Source organism: Neodiprion pinetum, chromosome 7 (assembly GCF_021155775.2).
Source record: "Neodiprion pinetum isolate iyNeoPine1 chromosome 7, iyNeoPine1.2, whole genome shotgun sequence".
NCBI lineage: Eukaryota > Metazoa > Arthropoda > Insecta > Hymenoptera > Diprionidae > Neodiprion > Neodiprion pinetum.
The window spans coordinates 8,086,264-8,108,982 of NC_060238.1; the positions used below are offsets into that span (position 1 = coordinate 8,086,264).

The following is a 22,719-nucleotide window of genomic DNA, read 5'->3' on the forward strand; positions in this document are numbered from 1 at the left end:
AAAGTTTCACTGCTACTATTGTTGATGCTCTCGATAAACCGCAGTGCGTGTGTTCTGAATGAACAGGTGTAGGTACAGTCTGCAGCTGGAAGTTTATACGAGTATCGACTAAGTTTGAACTGAGACTAAAAATTTCTCGAAACCCTGAGAATGTGTTTCCGGTATTCAGTAGAAATCTTTTGGAGTAGTTAAAAGATTTTTCAACCAGATGTCTGGGAATTGTTAACTGACTGCTTGATTCTCCAATCGTGAAGTAAAATTCGCTGCAGATATTGGGTTCACAAATTTTTTCTTGAAATGCTTCCGTTTCTGTTCTTTGGACATTGTGTGGGAACAGCTATTGAGCTTCTCTAAATTTCATGCAAAAATCGAAGTCCATGGTTTTAAATCCATTTGGATGTATTAAACTTTCAAGCATAATGCAATGATTGGTAGCCGAGTCAGAAGACATGTCGAAATTGAAGCTAAGATAAGTTTGGGAGTTTATATGACCAATTCAAGTATTCAAGTTGGTTAACACTTATTTGAATATGACGCACATTCCGTCGATAAATCAAGATTAAGTAAACTGATTCTGATAGTTGAGTCAATCCCGATCAAAAAATACTTTGTATGCAAATTCTTGTCTTGTTCTGTAACTATCTAGTGATGGAGGAAAATTTAACATTCTTACCAGAAAGGAGATCCTGAGAAAACCTTAGAGCTCCAAAAAATTGTTGATCATTCCTTGAGAAATCAGGATTTTATGAGATCTCAGTATTTTTGGTATATAACGCATCATCTTAAGCAGCAGTGTAATGAAATTTCGTAACATTGAGACAGAGAAATCAATTGGAATTTCAATTTTCTTCTTCTAGTCTTCGAAAGTATACTAAACCAAAATTGTGCTACATCGTTACTAATATGCTTGCTCCGTTGGCTGCGACGAGTTTCAAGACAAATGATCTACTACCGCAGTGGGCGTATCACGGTGACAGTTGAGCTGGCTGACGTGATCAATCCTCTCCAGGAGTAGGTGCTAAAACCGTTGACAATGGTGCACCATACTCTAGATTCAGTAATGAATTGCAGTTAATCTGAGAATATTTACTAACCAGAAAAATATCGGAACGATGTTTTGAATAATCTGCAATTCCAACAAAGCTTCACGAAATGATCGCATGGTTCGTAAACTGTGCAGCCATATTCAGAAATACGGTGTACGTGTGATTTGATGAAGATAATGAAAATTAGTGTGAATCCCAAGGGTGAATCCTCCCGGTAATATCTATTTTCAAAAGAATCGAATTGAAGAGAATTTTCGTCAACGACGTTTCATTGTCTATACAAACTCTTTTTTCGTACTTGACTTGTATTCCGTACTCACGTTACCGCATCGTTTCACCACCTGAAATTTCACCATAGTCCGTTGAAATCGCAGGCTTAAGATTCAACTATCGTGTTTCTGAGTTGGAGTGACTCATTCGTGACAAGGTCACGACATGAACGCAAACATCTTTGAAGTTCTTGGTGTTCAACGATGGTCATTCGAAACACTCGAGAATCGAAGTTCTTTTACTTGATCATCAACGTCTTTAACCCAGTGTCAAATTTCCGCAAGACACAGAGTGCGAGATCCCGGTTCACCGATGTGCGTTGTTTGAATGTGGCGAAACAAACATCCGAGCAGATCTCCCTTCTCAGTCGTACGAATTGGCGGATGTGGTGAAGCAAAAACAAAAAAACGCGGTGAATTTCCTCCATCAAAAATGGAGTCAAACGATACTGCTCGCTGATATCGTTTTCAAATATCGATTCGTCGTGACCCGGTTTAGGCTGTTGAGCAATTTTCGCGAGGCGATCAGTTTGCCACGTTAGTTAACTGCTGACAAATATTAACCGCACTGCAATGTCTGTCGTCCTGCGTAAGCTCTTAGTCGTTTGACAATCGATCTCAACGAGGTCCTCCTGACGCTTGCGTTTTTTTACAATAATAATTATATACACCGTTATTACAACGTGGAAGGAACCGGGACAGAGTTGGTCAAAATTTCTATCCTAGGTTTCCTTGAGCCGTCAGTTGGCCCGCGACGATTGTCACAGTCGAATAGCAGTCGCAAGCGTAACAGGACACCAGCGCTCGCGGACAACTTATATTCTAACTCGCAATAAAAATATAATCGCTTGTCAAATAACCCGACAGCTTTTATCGCTGCGTGTGTTGTGCTAGTATTCCTCAGGAACCTTCGATCCACTTTCATCTCGCAATGCACCCTACAATTAAGAACTGCCACATGCTACCAAGGAAGTCATGGGTGAGTATCGACAGTATCTCGTTGAAGTTCATTTGATTCGGGGAACGAACATGGGGATTGATCTTCACGAAGTATAAGAACGTAGATTCTTCGTAGGGTTTTCATGATCAACGAAAACAACCGGGAATGAAAATTTTGACCGTTCGAAACTCATCACAACTCGTTCATCATCAGCGACTGATCACTGAACTATATTCCGTATCAGCAAGTCAATATTTTCCAGTAGCTCAGCGAACTTGTTTTCGTCAATGAAGCTTTGATACTTGATCGATAAAGTGGAAAACTTTTTCGCAGTAACGAATGAAATCTTGGAAAACCATTGATCACAGTAATACTACCTAGATGAAATTGAACAACTTCTGAGCTCCTCGGCGCTCGATGACACTTTTTTCATTGTTATTGTTGTTATTATTATGATTCTTATTATTTTTCAATTGGTCATATCGTATCCGGAGTGTGTCAAGCATGAGTCTTTGACACTGAGTTGAAAAATCGTTCCATCAAGTGGTAAGAGATTAATGCGATGCATTGAAAAATTGGGTATTTGCATGATTTTTATATTTCTTAACTTTTGATGTTTTTCGATTCTATAAATTTTTTTAGAATTTTTGAAAAAAAAATATCTTGTTTTTGTTTATAAGTATTTAAATAATTTAATAAATAAAAAAAAGGCAATATTTAAATGAATAAGTAGCTCCATCTCGCGTATGTGACGTCACAATGCTGAATTTTTTTGAAATTTTTAGCGCCAAGTTCTGATGTAAGCACGCCGTACGTGTAATCAGCTGTTGCTCTGTGTTGTGATTGATGAAAAGAACGTCTGATAGTGCTGTTTATTATAAACTAAAGTTATTAAATTATTTAATATGTCATTAAAAAACGATTTTTGTTGGTGTATAGTACCAACTTGTAAAAATACTCAAACTAATGCTTGCTTAACATTCTTAGTATAATAACATTGACGTGATCATAACCTCCACACAATTATCCGTGTGAGTTAAAAAAAAAAAAACACCACACAAAAATTGATTTCTATTTTAATTATTTTCACCGAAGTCTGACATTAATTATACAATGTATCAAACTTAAAGTTTAAAAAACTTACTTAAAATTTTTTTAGCGCTAGAAAATATTGTACATTACTCTTTGTGGATTCAAATAAACGCGCCAGTAGCAGCAGAATGACGTCAAACCAATCACATTCCGTTTTATGTCACGTGACTTTTATGTGATTTAGGACCACTTTTATTTATTAAATTATTTAAATATTTATAAACAAAAACAAAATATTTTTTTTTCAAAAATTCTAAAAAAATTTATAGAATCGAAAAACATCAAAAGTTAAGAAATATAAAAATCATGCAAATACCCAATTGGCGCTTGAATATTTTGCAGTACGATTTTTTTAACACAGGTAGGAGTTTTTGTCCAGCACATATCCGCCGGCGGTGAATATTTTGTTTTTCCACTTTTATCATCCGGCCTCTGACTGCTTACCTCTCTCTTTCTTGCTCGCGGCACTCGATTCATGCTTCACGCCGCGTGCCTCTTGCTCCTTGTTTCTCTTTTTTCATCCCCGAGAAATGCTATTAAGACGACCGTATGTTTCCTCTCGCTAAGGTATAAAAGTGGTGGAGTATACTGGGATGCAGCGGATCGGTGAAGTGAATATATGTAGTTGTCTTCGGTGCGCCGGACGCGACCACAGCCTCGACGGTTTATATTCTCTTCATTCTCATCTTCCTCCTTTTTTTCTTCATTCTCTCTTCGTCTGGTGCTGTGGCCACGGAAATTAATTTTTTATCTCGGAACTCGTTGAAAAACAAAGTTATACCGCCGAGGCGTGCCTGCCGGGTGTGCAGGTGGCTATGATAACAACAATAAGGCTGGAGTCGTGTAAACTAGCGGAAGGTATTTCTGGATTTACTAAGATCTCAGTGATATTATCTTGACGGCCGAGTCGCGTTTCTAAACACTTCCATCCATGTCAGGCGGGATTGCAAAACACGTGATTCCAAGTTTTCTAACCCCAAATGCCTGCCTCATTTTTTTGGCTTCGGACTCCACGTCTTCGAATAAAACTTGAAAATTCACCCACACACCATCGGATCACTAGCATTTTTTTTTTTTTTTCTTCAACGCTTAAACTTATTTTCTTTATTGTGATCAACGGTGGTAACTGTTCATCAGATCAGTAAGAATCCATTTGACAGATTCATTTCATCAGCGACGCGGTGAAAAGTAAATAAAAATGAAAACATCTATTTCACCAGTCAAACACTACCAGTGATTAGGATTTAGAGAGTTAGTTGATTTTCTTGAACGTATCTCATGGGACTATCTTGCACGAAAGTTGGGTAAAAGTCGGGTTCTTTTATTTCGTGTACTACAGTGAATCAGAAGTCGTGAAAGACGATCTGGACTCGACGAGGACTGAGCTTCGGGTGTAGTATCGAATTTGAAAAAATTACAGATTGACCACCTCAATTCTCATGGAAATTGTGGTTCAAGTTATTTGGTATGCCCTGGGTGCGTGCACATCTTGTCTCAACCAACAGTGCCAGACAAAGCCAAAACACCCTCAGTATACAGTCGTTGAACCCGAAACGAAATCGATTGGAAATTTAGTGACACGAATTTAAAGTATTTTTGGATATCCTTGAACCGGTCAAATAGCAAAGTGAATACGAATAACGAATTGTTATTTTCCGTCAAGGTTGAGTTTGCAAGCAGTGGATACAAATGTAGCGTTCCGTTTTACCTGTTCGTTTTTACGTAAAAACTCGCGACACCAAGCAGTTGTAGTAAGAGTTACGTAATTGGCTCGCGCAGATTTCACTTGAATGAAACGAAATTGTGGCGTTTTTTTTTCAATTCTTTGGCCAATTCTCTAGTCCTTCACCAGACGATAATTCCCATCCTGACACATGGATCTATTGGTAATCGAAAGATCCACACTGCACTGCAGGACAATGGATCTCCGTGGTGAAAGTTAATCGAGTTGCGGTATTATAAGGCCTCGTCCAATACATTGCCTGCCCGCAACGTGGGCGTTGTGACTTACAATGCACCTTGATTGCAGGCAATGGACACCCGTCAATTCTCAGTTTTACTCTCATGATTCTCTTTTTCTCCCTCTCCTTAAATTTTTTTTTTTTTTTTTTTTCTGCAACGCTTTTTTTCTCATGCGACAATGACGAGGCCTGCTGCGATGCAACGGGTCGTAATACCAGACGTACAATTGAAAATGACCTCGCGGACTAAAAGACAGAGTTGTTTGCGCATTTTTCTTATCTACGAAATGATCATTTATTCCTCGTCCACTTTTACCGCTTCAAGTCATACTTTTTTCCTTTAATTTCCATTGCGTAAAGGATGCACTCAATATATTGGCAGTGATATTTAACGATTTCTCCAAGAAACTGTTTAAGCTTGAATTGTCGATTATGAACAATGGCCTTCCAAAACGTGTCGAAGTCCTTTATAATAATTCATGTTTGAAAGGAAGAAGTAAGAAAGCACGGAAAAAAGGAACCAATAAGATCTTTTCCATTTACTGATCCAACACGTGACCAAAACAGTCGAGATTTGACATTTAACAGTGTAGTTCCACGTTTCGTTAGGCAGTTTCATTATTTATCATTTAAGAGTAGTTATAGAGTGTATTGGAATGTTCCTTTTCTCATCGTTGTTGTTCATTCAAAATTGTGCTGTTTTACGCGAAAGTGTGAAATTACCTGATAACTTTTTCTTTCTTTCTTCCTGTCCTATTCGCCTTTCTTTTCTCGTTCACCTTTCCCTCTCGATGTTCTACAAGCATATCGTCGTTCAGCTTCAATTTTCCAGTTTGTCGACCCAGAATTGATACACACTTATCCGTGGCACCACATTCGTTGAATTTCATTTGATGTCCCAGGTGTCAGAGTACGAACTGCTCATGAACACCAATCAACCTCCAACTGCATGGGCAATCGGTAGTTCGAAATCGTCTATATTTTCGATCACTAAATTGCGTTCCGTCAAGCCCATTTCTCGTTGTTATTCGAGACCTAACGAGGTTTTTGATTATGAAGCCGTGAGATTTGAGTCTGTTCGTTTATTCGAGACTTCTGGCAAGCGCTACTGCAGAGCAGCAGTGAGTTCCACTCGGGCAAGTTTGTCTACCTAGCTCGTCACGCCAACTTGCACTCGTCGCTTGTCAACTTTGACCGGTAGCTCATGCCCCTTCTTTCCAAAGACTTAGTTGGTAGCTATGAATACTTCTGTTAGTTATACTCTTCACAGATATCTTCGCAGCAGTTTTTACCGCCGCCGGCAGCTTACTGTTGATTTCAAGTTTGCGAAATTACTACAAGTATTTGTTATACCCACGTTTACTCGGTACAGAAGAGAATTGCGCGAAGATAAGATTGTTTAGAACTCAGCAAAATGAGATTAACTGATTGGGATGAAGTTGTGCGGTATGTTTTCAATTTGTATGATACAATGAACGAAGATCTAATAATATTCAAATAAAGTGATTTCGCTAGTTTGCAAATTAATCAAACTTTCTAACGAGTTCAGAAAGTTTGAATGTCCCACAATAAGACACGCTTCGCATTTTTTTGCTTATTCAACACACGTGCTTAATTTCAAGAATCGAACAATAAAATGTCGCGAAAAGTGGAGACAAACCTGAAAGTTTATGATATTTCTACCGCACGCATAAAAAAAACATCAATCTCTACATCTATTAAACTCAGTGTATCTCTGTCTGTCTATCCGTATGTTCGCTTATAACTCCAGAACTACTTGACCGATAATGATTCATGTTTTTTCTGTGGTTAAATTGAATATTATCACGACGCAATCTTGTTCCAAATAAACGTAAAATCAACTGTGAATTCGAACATTCGCACAACGATTGTTTCCAACCGCATAGTTTTACCGTCGCACCTGTAAACCTTGTTCACTACGATCGGAACCGTTAGTACTTACGTAGCAACTTGCTTAAAGTTTTTGCCAGTATACATATAACGAAGTAGTGAAATGTTTCAAATAACTGGAACAGACCTGCGCGTTAAACTTAGGCACTCTCGCTGTGGTAATCGATTCTTTTATTTTCGAGGAGCCGTCGATTCAAACACAAGAAAAGAAGAAATAAAGAAACAAGTAAAAAAAAAAAAAATCCCGTACTATGCACACCGATTCAGTTTTCAGGCAAGGATGATTGTTCAGATCATACCATTCTTTTAGCATTACAATACTATACCTACGAATTTACGCTAAGCATTGTCGATTCGTTCCGTAAATAACTTTGTTCGAACCATTCGCCGGTGGAAAAGAAACAAACATTTCATCGATGATATCCTCGATACGTTGATTCCAGAGAGCAGGCAATACCTGATCCATCAAATATAGATCGTACACATTCGTGCAATACATTAAGCAACGTCACTTTACTGGTTGTAATACAATCGGTAAGTGTCGGAAATAAGATTGAGTTCGTCTCGATGAGCCAAACTGAAAGAATGGAAAAAATATTGGCAGTCCCGTTATCTCAGAAAACCATTTAATTGGAAGCCAATAAGGAATTGGCTTGAGAGATTGAGTGTAGATCAAAAAGATTCCCTCATTCACTCTGATTCCATGCGACTAATTCAATCATTCGAAAACACAATATGCACAAACGCAGCTAGAAGTTAGACTCTTAAAGGCAATTACTTACAATGTATTGCGTTCCAATAATATTGTCGTCTCAATTTTCGATCCACGGAACAATGGTAGAGTACTAAAGTTGTATACAAATCGATTCGTTAAAAATTGTTCCCAATTCAGGACTAGCAGTTAATTCGTCACTGATCGGCAGTTTCTCTCCCAATCGCTTTAAAACATCGAACCTTTCTCATTTTCTTGCGCACCTAGGTGAAGCAACAGCTAATCAAGTAATAGATGCAAAGAGTGTAACTTTCTTGCGGACATTGCTGTAAACTTGTCCTTTTATTCTACAGCAGAATCTGGCCCAGATAACTTCTTCTTTCGATCTTTTTATCCTCGGTAACAAATGACATTCCTCGAGGACTGCACCGCTCCTGCGAGCTAGTGAACGAATCAGTCACACCGGCTGAATCCCCGTTCTCGACTATTGTTATCCTGATGGGTGGGCGTTGGTGGGTACAATGCGTATAGGATGCCATGGGTTACGCTGGAATTTTAGTGCCATGCTTGGTACGTGACTGCGATCGCAGTGGTTTGTTTGGCTTTCGTCAGGCCTACTGTTTTCCCGTCATCACATATCTGATCCCAATGTCGCGTGTCAGGTGACGAAGTCTCAGCAAAAGTAACTGTACGTCACGCTGTATTGATCATATCGTGAAGTTCGGAGTACCAGTACTGGATGTTATTTAAAAACGAACGATTTTCCTTCGTTTTTTCAACTCAGAAATATGTCTGTACCATGTTGATGGTTTTCTAACAGTCTCGGTGGTTGGATGATTTTTGTATTCTTCCAGAACGTATGTGGTCAATATTTGCACAACAGAATTCATCTCTTCCATTGCGTATTGAGCACTTCGAGCTAACACTTCTGTAGTAGATGAAAGTTTCCAATCTTCCCGAAACAAGTGTAACCTCCTATCAATATGGATTGATATTCTTGAAAATTGGTGCCATTGCTCATAACACCAAAGTTGCATGTCATATCAAGGCGACGCGAGAAAAGTCATACTTTTATCGTCATTGAAAAATTCCAAAGTGTAACAGTTTCCAATACCACGCACGTTCGCTCTTCAAGTCAGCTGGTCTATGGGCTGCAAGGTAAAACCTATAAGTCAGCCCACGGACAACGTCGAGGAGACTGGAAGGACTAACGCCGACGGGTGCAATTAATCTAGCAACGAGCTGCTATTCGTTACCAACCTGTTTCAACAATCTCTTATCTCCTGCCTGGCCCAGACGGCTCGTGTCTCAACGGTGGTAAAATGTGGCCGTTTCTATCCACCAGGTGTATTGACCATCCGGTTTTATGCGCTCTTTGACAATTGGATTAATTCTCTAAGCTTGGAGAATGCGGATACGAAAATGCCCAGAGTGAAAAAATGGTTTTGTCCACCGTTATTCGTACTTCCAAGACTATGCTGGAAACACCTGGGTTCACACTGTGCTGTTTCTAACACAGAAGGACCATTTTTCCACCTAAATCGAATTGGATTCCCGACTTCTCTCTATTCCTTAAATAATTCTCTGTTGTAGATATGGTTCTGAATTTGAAAGATGCCTTTTTTGGACTCGCGGTTAGCAACATAAATGGAAATGATGAATCTCTAGCCGAGAGACAAGACCCTGTGTGCACATGACTCTAACCTCTTTTTTTCATTACCGGTTCAGGTGATTTCAACTGAAGCCCGGCCGGTCGGGCCGGAAGATACGGTTCAGCAATTTCTCTTCCCTTCGGGAGGTGAAGCACCTAAGTTATAGCGGCCTAGTCAAAACTGGGTACAGGATACGGTACACCGTGCCTTCTTTTTTTCACTTTTCTCATTCATTCGCTAACTGTTACATGCTTCGCGCATGCCTGTGCTGCTGTTTTTGTATTGTGTGCGTGTGTGTGAGATAGCGGAATCTGGCATTATATCCGTTCATCGGCTGTAGGACTGCCGTGTGATGAAATTGTTACTTCAAAAATCCAACGATCTAGTTATCCGATGAAATATTCTAGTCGTGCGTTATTACAGCTAATATTTCCGTTTTTCGACACGACCAACGTTCCAAGATTTAACAAGTCTGAATAGTGGAGACATTGAAAACGGTAACGGATGTGAAACAATTACTGATTACGATTGACACGGTATATTGTCAACCATGTAGTTAAGAATATTTTTTTTACGATGAGTATCACACTCATATCGGTATCCTTTTGCTTTTCATTAGTAAATCATTCCCATTTTTTCAACAAGATTCGTTTTGAAGATAGTTCAGTTTAATCAATCTAGCAAACAATACTGGAAGGCACGAAAGTGTTTCATAAATTTTAGTTTACGACTTTTCGAAGATTTAAAGACGAAAACTGCAGAAAAGAGAATTTGATGTTCACTGTCAGAGATGGTATCGATTATTGTTTGGTACCAACATTATGATGACCTTTCAGTGACCATCGGGTCACTCAGCTACATCCTTATTGAACAACAACTAGGTACTTGAAAGTTTCAATATTCCAAAAACAACAAATCTGACGTGTTCAAACTTTATATCAAATCTTCTTTTTCACTGCACGAAGCTTAACGTACATTTACTTGAATCAATTAGCGGTGAGAAAGCGCGCTGTAAAAATGAAACTGTGGCATATTTTTGCGTTAGATTTTCTCTTTTACATCGACGAGAGTTTGAAAATTTTAGACATTCTGGTGAAATTATCAACGACATAAGCTGAGAACCGTATCCACATGACGTCATTGCGATGGACTCTCAGATGGACGGACAGTCGGTTCCCGGTTCGAGTCGAGCGCCCATGCGAAACCTCGTTCATCCGCCCTGCAGCAGCGCTCGTACATTACATGCATTTACCCACCTCCATTATTTATCTATACCTGCGTATTTGCGGAATGATGAAAAATTCTCCTACGTATCAAAGTGCCGACCTGCGTACAAACGCTCGAACCTTATATCTCCTAGAGGTATTAAAGATGCTGCTGGTGAACATTGCTATTTGCAACTGTGGTAAAATAAACTGTGAAAAAAAGAAAGCTTGGAAGTGAATAAAGCAAATAGAGGAAAATGCGAGTATAACTTGAGAGGAAGGGAATACTCCTGTGTACTCCATTTAAAATATTAGTAAAAAAATTCCAAGGATGCGTGACTAGAGCTTGATTTACTTGTTAAATGTGAAATAATTTTCAAACGAAGGACGGTGCAAAATATCTCGATCCTTCGTACTCTGCGCTACTAATAATGTAGTACAAAATTATGTATTTTGATGCGAAACCTGACTCGCATTATTCATAAAAACCCATTATGCTGGACAAGTTGTCGGTGAGAAATCATTGATAGGCACAGGTACTCTACCTTGGCCTGTGCTACATGGATCAATAGAATTATATTTCAATGGAAAGGGGCCAAGAAAACTCTTCGGCTTTCCTAATTGACAGTACAGTTTATTATGGTTGGGAATCTATCCACCTACTTACGATCTCATTGAAAATCGCTGCGTACATGCGGATGATTAACGCCGGAACTGTTGCAACGCAACGCAACGCGATTATTGTTCTTTCCCACCATTGCATTGTAGTAGGAAACGCCAGGTGCAGATGATGTTCGTATACCTATACCTAAATGTACATAAGACGTAATACGAGCTCTCAGTGGGTCCGGGGTGATTCAGGAATTAAAATTTGACGACGCCATCCTGCAGGACTTGGAGAGGATGTGTATAAAAAGTAGAACGAAAAAACTGTTCATGAGGAACAAACAACAGTCATGCGTTTTAAAAGGAGTAATACTACCTTGTTTGCACGAAATCGAGGTTCATTTTCTCCAATTTATATGAGAAAAATGAATTAATATTTTATAATTCTGTTTTTCATACATGTTAACATAAGTCTTGAAGGACAAGAATTTTCTTCGTTTATTTATTTTAAAAGAAAATGGCGATGGAGCGGCTGTTGAAATGAAATGATGTTTTTAAAGACGGGCGACCAACTAACGCCTTCAATTTTCAACCAATCAACTTGAAATTTCAACTGCAGCTTTACAATGTCATTCTCATATTACCCCTTAATTCATTTTCGGGTCTGAAGTAGATATAAATTATTTTTAACGACATACCGAAATTTCCTTTACCCAAATTACGATTATTCACATTCAGAAAAAAGATTTATCTAGAAAATTGATTTAGTCCCAACATTTTATCTTTTTGATTCTCATAAAATTACAGTACAACTCAGATCACTGTAGATCACTTCAGTAACCGTAATTATGTTGCGGAGTAGAACGACGTTTGTTTGATTTAATTCAGAAGCATTTGAAGCGCGTAATTAATTTTACCAACTGTACGGTATTTGTTAAATTAAACAATCTTTACTCTGTGTGTATTACGTACAATTACACGCTACGGGCGGTAGAGCACTGTGCTCAAAAAGGAGCCACTGACGTAAGTGCGCTAGGAAACGAGGTAGAAAATACGGATGAGCTGCGTGAAATTGGAAGGTGCGAATTACCGTTGAAAATAAGCCAGAACACGAAAATTTGCCAGCGAGATTAAACGAAATATGACGATAGTCGTTAATTCAACAATATCATCTTATGAGAAGTTCATAATTATTTCCGTTTATCCTAATACGGTATGCGAATACATTGAATATAGTATATTTCGTGAGGTCTTAATTTCTCCCCACTTACGTACTGTTCCTTTATAACGATACGTTCCGTGTGTGGCTTGATCTGCACTCGTGTAGATCTGGTGTCCTGACGTATGTTCTTTAGCTTTCTGATCGTATTACACATGAATAGGTTAAATAGTTATTTCGAGAACTAGAGTTGTTGGGTTCAACGAAGTAAAACAATTGGTGATTTCCTCATTTCAGGAGTACCAGAATTTGGCAGAAGAAAATCGCAGACTGCAGAATAATCTGGCGGTTGGACGAACGCCTCAGTCACGAGTCATAGACAACGTTCTTCTGCAAACGCAAATTGACACACTTCAATGGCAGTTGAAACAGGTTTGTGCTAAACTTCACGATCTGACACTTTTTTTCATCAAAATCATTGTGAGCAATTGAACCTTCGGCCTTTGTGTTGCTGGCCTTATGAATTTTGTGAAAATATTCGTGAAGTCTCAAGAAATACTATTCAGAGCGTTTGTTGGTCTCGGTGCATACTAACAGCGTCGTAGGATTCAGTGTTCGAGGTTTGCCGAAAGTTAGAAGATCAACACAGGGCAAAAAATGTCACCACCAGATTTCTGTGACAAATAGACTGCCACATGTTTTCATACCTAACTAATAAAGCTCTTAATTAAAAGTCCATAATCGTTCCCGAGATTGTCATATTGAAATTAGCTGCCACAAAATCAGTTACCTAATCATCCAAATGGCCAAGTGGAAAATGTGTAGCGTGTAGCTTTGGAAGTATTGACTAGTCTTGCTTCACTCCACTCGCAGGTTCAATTGAGAAAAAAGAAAGGACAAGAAAATAGAAAGAATAATTATTTCTGCTTATTGGCAGACTCTCAAATAAATTGCCATACTCTCATAGACTTTTTTTCATACTTCGTCGTATTATCGTCGACATTCTGTCACAATAGAAAAGAGGGAAGAGTAGGGTAAAACCGAGGGTAAAACGGAGATGTGAAAGTTTCTTTTTCTTCAGTGATACTGTTTGTATTATATACTAATGTAGACATATAGTTTAAATTATAACTGTTATCGTTGAGACAATTCGTCATTATCACCGTATAGTTCAATTGAATTAATTTGCATGCTTGTAAATTTTAAGCGACCATTGAACCCCGACATTCTACGAATAAATCAACTAACACAAGGTTTATCTCTATTCTACAGACAGAAGCAAACAGGGAAATGTACCGAGCGCTGATGGCGCAAGTGGTGCGGTTCTTGGAGCGAGCGCACAAGAGCCTTGACATCCTGCACGAGAAGTCAAACCCGAAGAACGGAAAAGCGTCGCGGGTGCCGCGCAGCAGAAGCGTGCACGGTGTGGACGAGTCCTCGGTGAGCAGAGGTTCCCATCAGTCTTCAGCGTCCTGCGCGAGTTTCGCACGTGCGAAATCAGTAACCCAAATATCGCCGACGAGTGGCACGAACCGGGACTCGACGAGCGTTTGGTCCGTCCTGCGTCGTACCGAGACGCCACCACCAGGATTGCAGCAGCCACGGCCGGAGGTCCAGCCCCACGAAGGTGTCGTCTACAGACGACGGCCAACATCATCGGAGAACAACCCGGACGAAGTACCGCCGGAGCGGCTGTCCCAGGAGGCTTTTAGGCTGATGAGAACAGCCCAGTCGCTTCTTGCAACGCGAGAGCCAGACTTGGTCCGAGTGAGCGAGGTGGACAACCGGCGTGCGCCCTCGCCCTGTAACATCGACGGGCCGCTGCCTCTGCAGAGCTTCACCAACTCCACGCCACTTTGCGACTCGTTGTTGTCGAGCAGCGACCGCGCGAACTCACGATGCGACAATGACGCGACATTCTCGCGGCGCGCGGAACCCGGCACTGCGGGTTGCCTGCTGCCAGGCGCAAGGCGTTCACTAGACGCGGCCTCGCTGCACTCGGCGAGCAGCAAGACAACCGAGACGACCGAGGAGGAGGACGGGGGTCCGCGTTCGTTGCTTGCAGGCGCCCTGGAGCGCGAATTCGTCGTCAAATCCTCCTCCACACCGAACCGCAGGCCGAAAAAGCCCACCGAAGTTGGGCTTAAGACCAAGCCCTGTACCGCCAGTGTCAGCAGCGCCGAGGACGAAAGCGGATTCTCATCTATGAGCTCTTTCCAGGATGTCGGCCTCCCTCCCGCCCCATCACTCGTCAAGGGGTATCACACCGAAGTCGGCCTCCCCGACGTCCCCGTCAAGGTCAGGCATCGACGGTGGAGCTCAACCCCTGCCGAGATGCAGGCCCTCTTCAACGGCCGCTACAACGCCAGTTTCACTGCCGCCAAGACCGGCAGCGAGGCGCTCAAGGTGCTCTGGGTTTAACCGCAAGGTTCGATTTACGTCCATCGGAAGATGTGAAAATTTATTGATCGAAATTCGCTCGGTGGGGCCGGATTTCGATCAGACGCATTTAAGCACCGCAAACAAGTCAATAGTGTACAAATCTTTCCTATATATATTATATATATTTGTGTATTGTGTTATGCATTTTATTTTACTCGTCGTATGATCCTCGTGCCCGCGAGCACGCGGTGTACGGAGAATTTTATGATTTTCATTACATATTTTTATATTGTTTTATTCTATTTGCCCAGTCATTCTTATCTTTTGTTTCTTTTCTCGAAGTCACAGATACTTCGAAGGTACTGTAGCTTCAGCTTTCAGGTATTAACACTTGGCAAATATGAATTTAGTTCAATTTTATCTTCCGATTTTGATTTCTTTTTTGTTTTTACTTTCATTATTTTTTTTTTCTATATCATTGATATGGTGAAATTGGTCATATCAGATACGTGAACGACGTTTTTGACTTAATGAAACATATTACAGATAATCGTTTCACCAGCAGTACGATAAACTCTTGTCACACAGAGTTCTGTGAAGACTCGAGTTGAACGATTCGTCAGATTACATACAAATTTTTTGCAATCTTGTTTTCGTCAGCAGAGAAATTTATATTTTCACCAAAATATATAGAAAAGATTCTAGACAATGTTTTCGAAAGTATTTGTTGGTTGTATAAGAAGGAACCGAAAATTCTTTTTTACCAAAAGTTCAATGTATTCTCATTTAATTTTTTTTTTCGATTGATTGTGAGAAACATGATTTGATAAGGCAAAAACATTGTTCTGCCACACCAATCTACATGATGAAAGCTGACTGAATTTAAGTGTTCTACGTGTAATAATTAACTATAAGCCGTATCGTAATACCGTTAGTTCAATTTGTATGCAAGACTCTCCGAGCATCGATCCTAAATGACGAACTTTCGTTTCGTACATAATTTCAATCTCGCTTCTGGATGCGACAGATCGTATCCTACGTACAGATATCGATTTCGGCGAATTATATTTACTTATATATTCGATGTTTTTATCTATTTTTTTTTTTTTTTGTCATCTCATGTTTTAATCTTCAGAATACACAAGTCCATTAGCTTTGGCCATAATTATATGCATATTGTGATCCGTAAGTGTGTTTTGTAAACAGTAAAATCTTAGGTATATTCTAAAAAAATTCAATAATGCAACAAGAAAAGAAGAAGGTTGCACTTTTATTATAACATTATTAAAAAAATTACGTATGTTGTACGTTTTTAATACTTTGACACTTATATATGTACACAACGCGTTTTAACTGATTATTGTACAATTTGAACTGGAATGTCCAAAAATGGAAAAAGCGCAAAAGCACGAATTTTTGTGAGATCTATTAAATCACGAAAGTTTCAGTCACACATGATCTATATATAGTTAACCTCGATTCTCTACCGTTACGAGACCGTAACGCATATTCTCTAGAGAATAATTTTACTTATTAAGTAATTGTACATCTGGTTATGTTAACGATTAATCAGTAAACACATACAATTATATTGGATTACCATCGAAAAATACTGTAATTTCAAAGCAATGAGTGTAAGGTGGTAAGTACATATAGATGTATAGTCGACGGTGTTAGATGTGGAATGATGATTAATAAATTGACACTAACAAGTACCAGGAAAAACACTTACGTGTGAGTTACAAGGTTGAATTTTATTCTACGATTTGACCTGGCGAAAGCTCAGACAGCTAAAAACATCGCCGCGTTTTTGCGATTAGATAATGCACAAAAATCCTGGTGCTGTGTTCGTCGTATGTAATTTAGGTTTCCCTTTGTTAGTACTGAAGCATATTTGAGTGAAAACTCATTTCCTCACCAAGCTTACAAACCAAATTGATAATTTAAACAGTACCAGGCGAAAAAATAGAGAAGGTGGAACTGAAAGTATCTAATTAACAATGAGAAAAAGGAGAAGGGAAGAAAATTTTTCAATTGCACTAATTCTCTGCGATGTATCTAAGAACGCATTTCGAGTACCAGTTGAATCTTTATTTGTAGCATGTAAGAGTGATTAATACAAGTGTAAACTGTTTATTACGATACGCATTGCTCAATGCGTTCAAGTTAGGCTGAATTGTACAATAAATGATTTTGTGAAACTCGTGTTTTATTTCACTGCGTATGATTAACTTCCATTTGATTTTTTCCTTCAATGCGTGATATATTGGGACTATTCAAGGCCATTCGAGAAACACAGGTTGGAGTCTAAGGTACGTAAAAATTACCAAGCAAGCAAAATTATAAAAGTTAAAAAATCGAGCATTGTAACATCATAATAAGAATATGAACTTGAGATCGATAGCCAAATGAGCTTTGTTGAGAGTGAACAGTTCTGAAATGAAATCTTTCGCTAACTCTTGGTAGTTATGTGGAAAATGAGACTAATTTATTGGCTAACTTTCGATGATTTATAATTCATTCAAATTATTTATACATACAGGTAGTATTTCACCCAAATAAAAGTAACTGAACGTCTTCATTGTATCAGCTAACGTACGTTGGTAGCTTATGTACATTAAACCAGTTGTCTGAAAAATATTCGAAACTCAGGGTCGATAAATTGAGTTGCAATCATATTCATTTTTAAGCCTTGCATATTTTACTTCCAAACAAATAATAGCTGAGGTAGCTTCCGACTTAAACTAAATAAAAGCTTCATTTTCGTACTAGTAGTGACTGCTCGTGTATATATGTATGTATGTATTTACAAGTGGATGCAAATGGATTTCTGAATAAAGGTGTTCCTGCCCTTGATAATCAGCTGTTCAAACACCAGTTTAAAGTTATGAGCAGAGCAGATGACAAATCCCCTTGAAGCTGCTCTGCCAACACTGCATAAAAGTTGGAAATGATATTGTTATAGCAAAAAATATTCAAGAAAGAATTACTTTCTGTATTGGTTCATGGCATTCACTTCATCAGCAAATCAGACGTCCGCGTTTGTTTTTGAGCCTCGCTATCTATCAGAAGCGAACGAAAAGTACCGAAATCGTTCAATTTTCAAATATGTGTGCAGTGACACCATTCATTAGGTATCATGAAATCATGCTTAATTTTCACCACTTTTCGGACAGATAAATTAAAAGGTTCAAGATTTGGGAAAAACCGCGTTTTATTCTCCCTACTGTTGGCACTCAGTCGAGCATCGGTGTACGTCAAATTGCCTGCAGTTCGGCGTATTTCTACGTGCTTGGTTCGCTTTCCGCAATTGTACGGGCGGCGCTAATGTCGCAACGGTGTTCGATAAGGCAGCAGTCGCTGGGATTAATAGTGGGAGACGGGAGGTGATTGCGGTGTTATCGGTGACCGAAGAATACGCGTTGTACGTGTACGCAGAGATCCTCGGTCACTCGATCGCGAGTCGGTCCACGAGCCGGCCCCAAGATCGCGCCACCAGCCGAGCCACTTTTAGATTGATTTTCAAGAGCAGCGAACGGCCAGTGTTATTTTAATGTGCTACAGTGGGCTGTGGGTGACTTAAGCAATAGTGAGGTTCGGTGTGTCTCTCCTCTCCTGGCGCAGGTTCGTTAATCCCGGAGAGAACGAGAGGATTGATGATAATAATAATAATAGTAAAAAATATAATACAAACAACCTAACAGACGACGGTAGAAAATTCAACCACGTATGTACACGTGACATATCTCGGTATATGGAAAAAAAAAGTTAATTAATAAAACAAAAACGTAAAACAAGTTATCAACGGAGTTGGTTATTTTTTTTTTTTTTTTCAATCCGTTTATTGTGCTTCGGGACATACTGAGCTCGGCGCAGTGGGTGAAATGAGCGACAAGGACCGTACCTCTCCTACCCTCGTCGAAAACAGCCTCAAATCACTCCTCGACCAGCCCAGTATCTTTCCGCTAATTGGTGAGTACCGCACGATTATCATACACCACGAGCTTTTCGACGCAGCGTACTGGCTCGATCCGGACGGTCGTCGACTGTAATTCCTGCCGTATTTTAGACGAAACAGCGCCTATCTCAGGCTGAGCTCGTGAACTGGTAGCGAGGCTCGTGTAGCCTCCGAGTATCTTGCCTCCAATTGACGATACCACGCTGTGCCAGAAAACACCGGATCGCGCCGCGAGCGCGGCGGCCAGAAACGTAGAGTCGCAAGGCACCGCGGAATTTCGAATTTCGAGCGAAGCGCGTGAACGTAGCCTAAGACTCCCCAATTAACGCCCAATATTTATCATCTGGGATCTGTATCTCAGGTGTAGCCAGCGAATCGGACCGCTGTTAAACCTCCTCCTTTTTCTAACCCCGCGTGAATCTATTGTTGCAACGGCGCTCGGGTTCCGATTAACCTCGTTCGGACCCCGTGGCCGACCACGTGACGCGAGCAACGACCCAGCCTCACCTTACCTCGCCGAGCATCCTAGCGTAAGCCGAGAGCCTCGGTATGTGTTGTGGCGTGGTGAACGCGTGGCGACGCCACGCTCTTCGATCGTAAATTCAACCGCCGCGCCGCCGCTCCCCACTCAACGATCCTCAGTTTACTCGCTCACGTGACGATCCGTTTATAGGACTTATCTTTTTTCTCCAATTACTCGCCTGTGCGTAATAATGCTCGTGGATGCGTTTTCCTTGTAGAGTTTTTTAAATTTTTTTTTGTAAGAATTACGGAACATAAACGAAACATTTCAACGCGGAGTTACACGCTTCGGTTCAAATTATCGGAAGGAATAGCGCGTTCAAAATTCCCATTGATCGATTACTGGAAACGGTTCAACGATCATCATGTCAAATGTATCAGCATGTTGAAGTTAGTAATATTTTACTAAAGATCCGTGTTTATGTATAAGATTGTCGGGAATTCATAGAATTCTAACGAAGCAAAATGTACCTACTCCTAAAATTGTAAAATAATGATTATTTTACCAGTGTTCCGCTGCGTTAACGTTAGTAACTTCAATCTCATCAAATAATCAGATACATGTAGATCTGAAAATTATGATGGAAAATCAGTGTATTTTTTTTCGAAAAAAAAAAAACGAAACCTGAGCATATTGATTGGCTGCATTCCACGCTCAGGTTTCAAATACCCATGAAAACACTTATCTATCAATCGAAAATATTCATAATATTACTATTCATTTGAATTATAAGTAAAGGAGTAGAACGCATCTGAAGTAATCTTTTACAATTGTGTTCGTCGGATGAAGAGGCTAGACACGAGTTAGACATAATCTGTATTCATGTTTGGATATGTTTAGTGCTGCTTGCTAGTCATTATCCAAGGTATAAGGTGCGAGGGTCCTCAATTTCATTTCATCAAATCCACACTTTGACAGCTTCGATGAGACCACGTTTCTGGACGGGGTTTTCAACTGAAAGGGCGGACCGTATGTCCAACATTCATGAATAATAACCAAGTTTATTCTTCCACTATATATTCACACAACGGTAGGAACGGATTTTCGACAAGAGTAATAGTTTTTTCAGTAAAGCATACGTTTATCAACAGTGACCCGTCACACTGAAACACGGCATATTGTTTTGGCGAACCGAGCATTTGAAAACAAATCAACTCTGTTAAATAATCTGTAGCAAATTCAGCGGACAAACGAAATGATATATTATACAGTTTGGCAAAACTGTAGACAAGTTAGCATTAAAAAGATAATAAACGATTTTGTTACCATTAGTTTAAATTTGCTATTAAAGTTCTTTGCAATATCGAGGGATGTTGTTTTGATCTAATATACATCTTTTTATCGATGAAAAATTCTGTTACATATTTCACCTGCGACGAAAAATGTCATTGCAGCCGATCGTACGCGTGCGATCGAAAATGCTGGTTCGAAATAATTCAAGTACCGCGTCATTTGAATTGCTGACTGTGTTCGTTGATTACAGAGTCTGGTCACAAAATTGTTAGAGAATTTTTCTCAATGCAAGTAATATTTTTTTGCCTCTGAATTACGCCACCGGTTCTACCTAAATTACTACTTACGAGCTGCAGAAATAAACTTACCCAGCATTGATCGCCTCGTGAGGATAGAACAAAAATAAAATAAAACGGCTCGTGAATTCGCGCCACGATAAGATCACCTTACAATTAGAGATAACGGGAATCTTTATCATCGACAGAAGGATAAATAATTTACAACAGCAATTCCTTTCCGTTTGACCATACAATAAATTGTTATCGAATCATGTAACGTATTGTGTTCCATATGGAGCACCAGACCCAGGTATCATGGGAAATAAGTTCTATTTTCATCACATGAGGTACAATTTGAAAAATGTATTCGTCAGAGAGTTACAAATAGGTTTAAAGCTAAAATAGACATTTCTTACTTAATACGAACGACCATGCCAGTTTAGAACGTCATGACAACTGCATTTTAAACTTTTTATTCGCGATACTCACATAATCGGTTGTAGATATTTGGTACAGGCATCAATAGCTTAGATTGATAGCATTTGTCGTTGTGTAGGCCTTGAAGTTTCGAGAAACATGAATCCGTGTTCTCTTATTATTATATCATCGAAAAATAAGGCCCTCATAATCTATAACGTATTTCGAATAATTCTAGGGAATTTACTTGTAACGATGGATTCTTGATCGTTTCTAGGGAATTTACGCGTCGAGATGGATTCTTGTTCGATATTAAGTTATCAAACTACAACCGTAGCGTCTATTTTCGAGGGGTAACTATGACGAAATATTGCTTGGGGCTAATTCGGGGTTTGTTTTGAACACTTATACTGGTGATGTCAAAAAATTCTTGATTCACCTTTGCCCCGACTTGGGAAGAATATTTAAATTTCTTGGCGAGGCGGGGCCAAACGGTTAACCGTATAATGGTTATCAGCGGTATCTGCAGCGCAGTGACGATATGATATAGAAATCGGAGTTTCTTTTATTTCCCACGAGTGCCTCACCCATTCGATGCGCGTTGACCGTTTAGCCATATCGAAATTTAATACCTGTATATTTTTGCCCGCGGGTTATGCCATAATGTGATAAAGTTTCATACATGTTTATAAAACGTTGAGGGAAGCATAAGATCTTCATATTCTTGTATCGAGATTACACCTATCCAGATAACTGATTTGCCAAAGGGTATAAGAACCAGCCGTTTTACTGTGATTGAAGCAAAAGCGTTGTTGCGGAATCGATTGTGGGTCTATTCGTTTGTTCAATGAATGACATAAAAGTTATTGATCGATCATTGAGAGAGAGTGAAATTATTCAAATTAAGATTCAACCTTCGAAGTTTCGGAGTAAAATGTCGTAATTAATTAAAAGAACAGTTTCCCACATGAATTAATCTGGTTAAATATAACTTTTCAAACTTTTTCCCGCAATTTTATTCAACGATGAACAAATATGAAGCAACTAAATTGAAACGAGAACTGTTTGGAGACTGTAATTTCTGTTATAATTGTTATAATAACCCAATTCGGAAATGATATATATTCGGTACAATTTATTGCCACTTTAACAAACTATTTTATAGATTAAATAAGTAATATACTATGTATACCGTGTTTTCATATTATTAGATATAGCTCCATTATTTTCATAATAGAATTCGGCACGCAGTGCATGTTTCATTAACTGTGAGTCAAATTTTTGTTCGACTTCGACTCCTAACGCGATTATTCGTTTGTCTTCGATTTTTGCGACGAAACTTTATGTACTTTGACAAAACGCGTCTATGAAACGG

General features: G+C 39.4%; 2 protein-coding genes across 5 annotated transcripts in view; both read left to right on the top strand.

The window, feature by feature from the left end:
- LOC124223896 (uncharacterized) overlaps positions 1 to 17,127 on the top strand; it is a 62,597-nt gene extending 45,470 nt beyond the window's left edge. Inside the window, exons 1-3 of one of the 2 annotated variants that reach the window (XM_046636272.2) lie at positions 2,186 to 2,294; positions 12,851 to 12,985; positions 13,826 to 17,127. In XM_046636272.2, the coding sequence (XP_046492228.1) occupies positions 2,247 to 2,294; positions 12,851 to 12,985; positions 13,826 to 14,974 (1,332 nt within the window). In that variant the 5' untranslated portion in view covers positions 2,186 to 2,246 and the 3' untranslated portion in view covers positions 14,975 to 17,127. Of the gene's footprint in view, positions 1 to 2,185; positions 2,295 to 12,850; positions 12,986 to 13,825 lie in introns of those variants that run through there. The other variant, XM_046636270.2, reaches the window with a different exon arrangement.
- A 1,216-nt stretch (positions 17,128 to 18,343) lies between these two features.
- Positions 18,344 to 22,719, top strand: part of LOC124223834 (PAR-domain protein 1) — a 236,833-nt gene continuing 232,457 nt past the window's right edge. For 2 of the 3 annotated variants that reach the window (XM_046636151.2, XM_069137869.1), the window contains exon 1: positions 18,344 to 18,907. In XM_046636151.2, coding sequence (XP_046492107.1) covers positions 18,820 to 18,907 — 88 coding nt within the window. In that variant the 5' untranslated portion in view covers positions 18,344 to 18,819. The remainder of the gene's footprint in view (positions 18,908 to 22,719) is intronic. The other variant, XM_046636153.2, reaches the window with a different exon arrangement.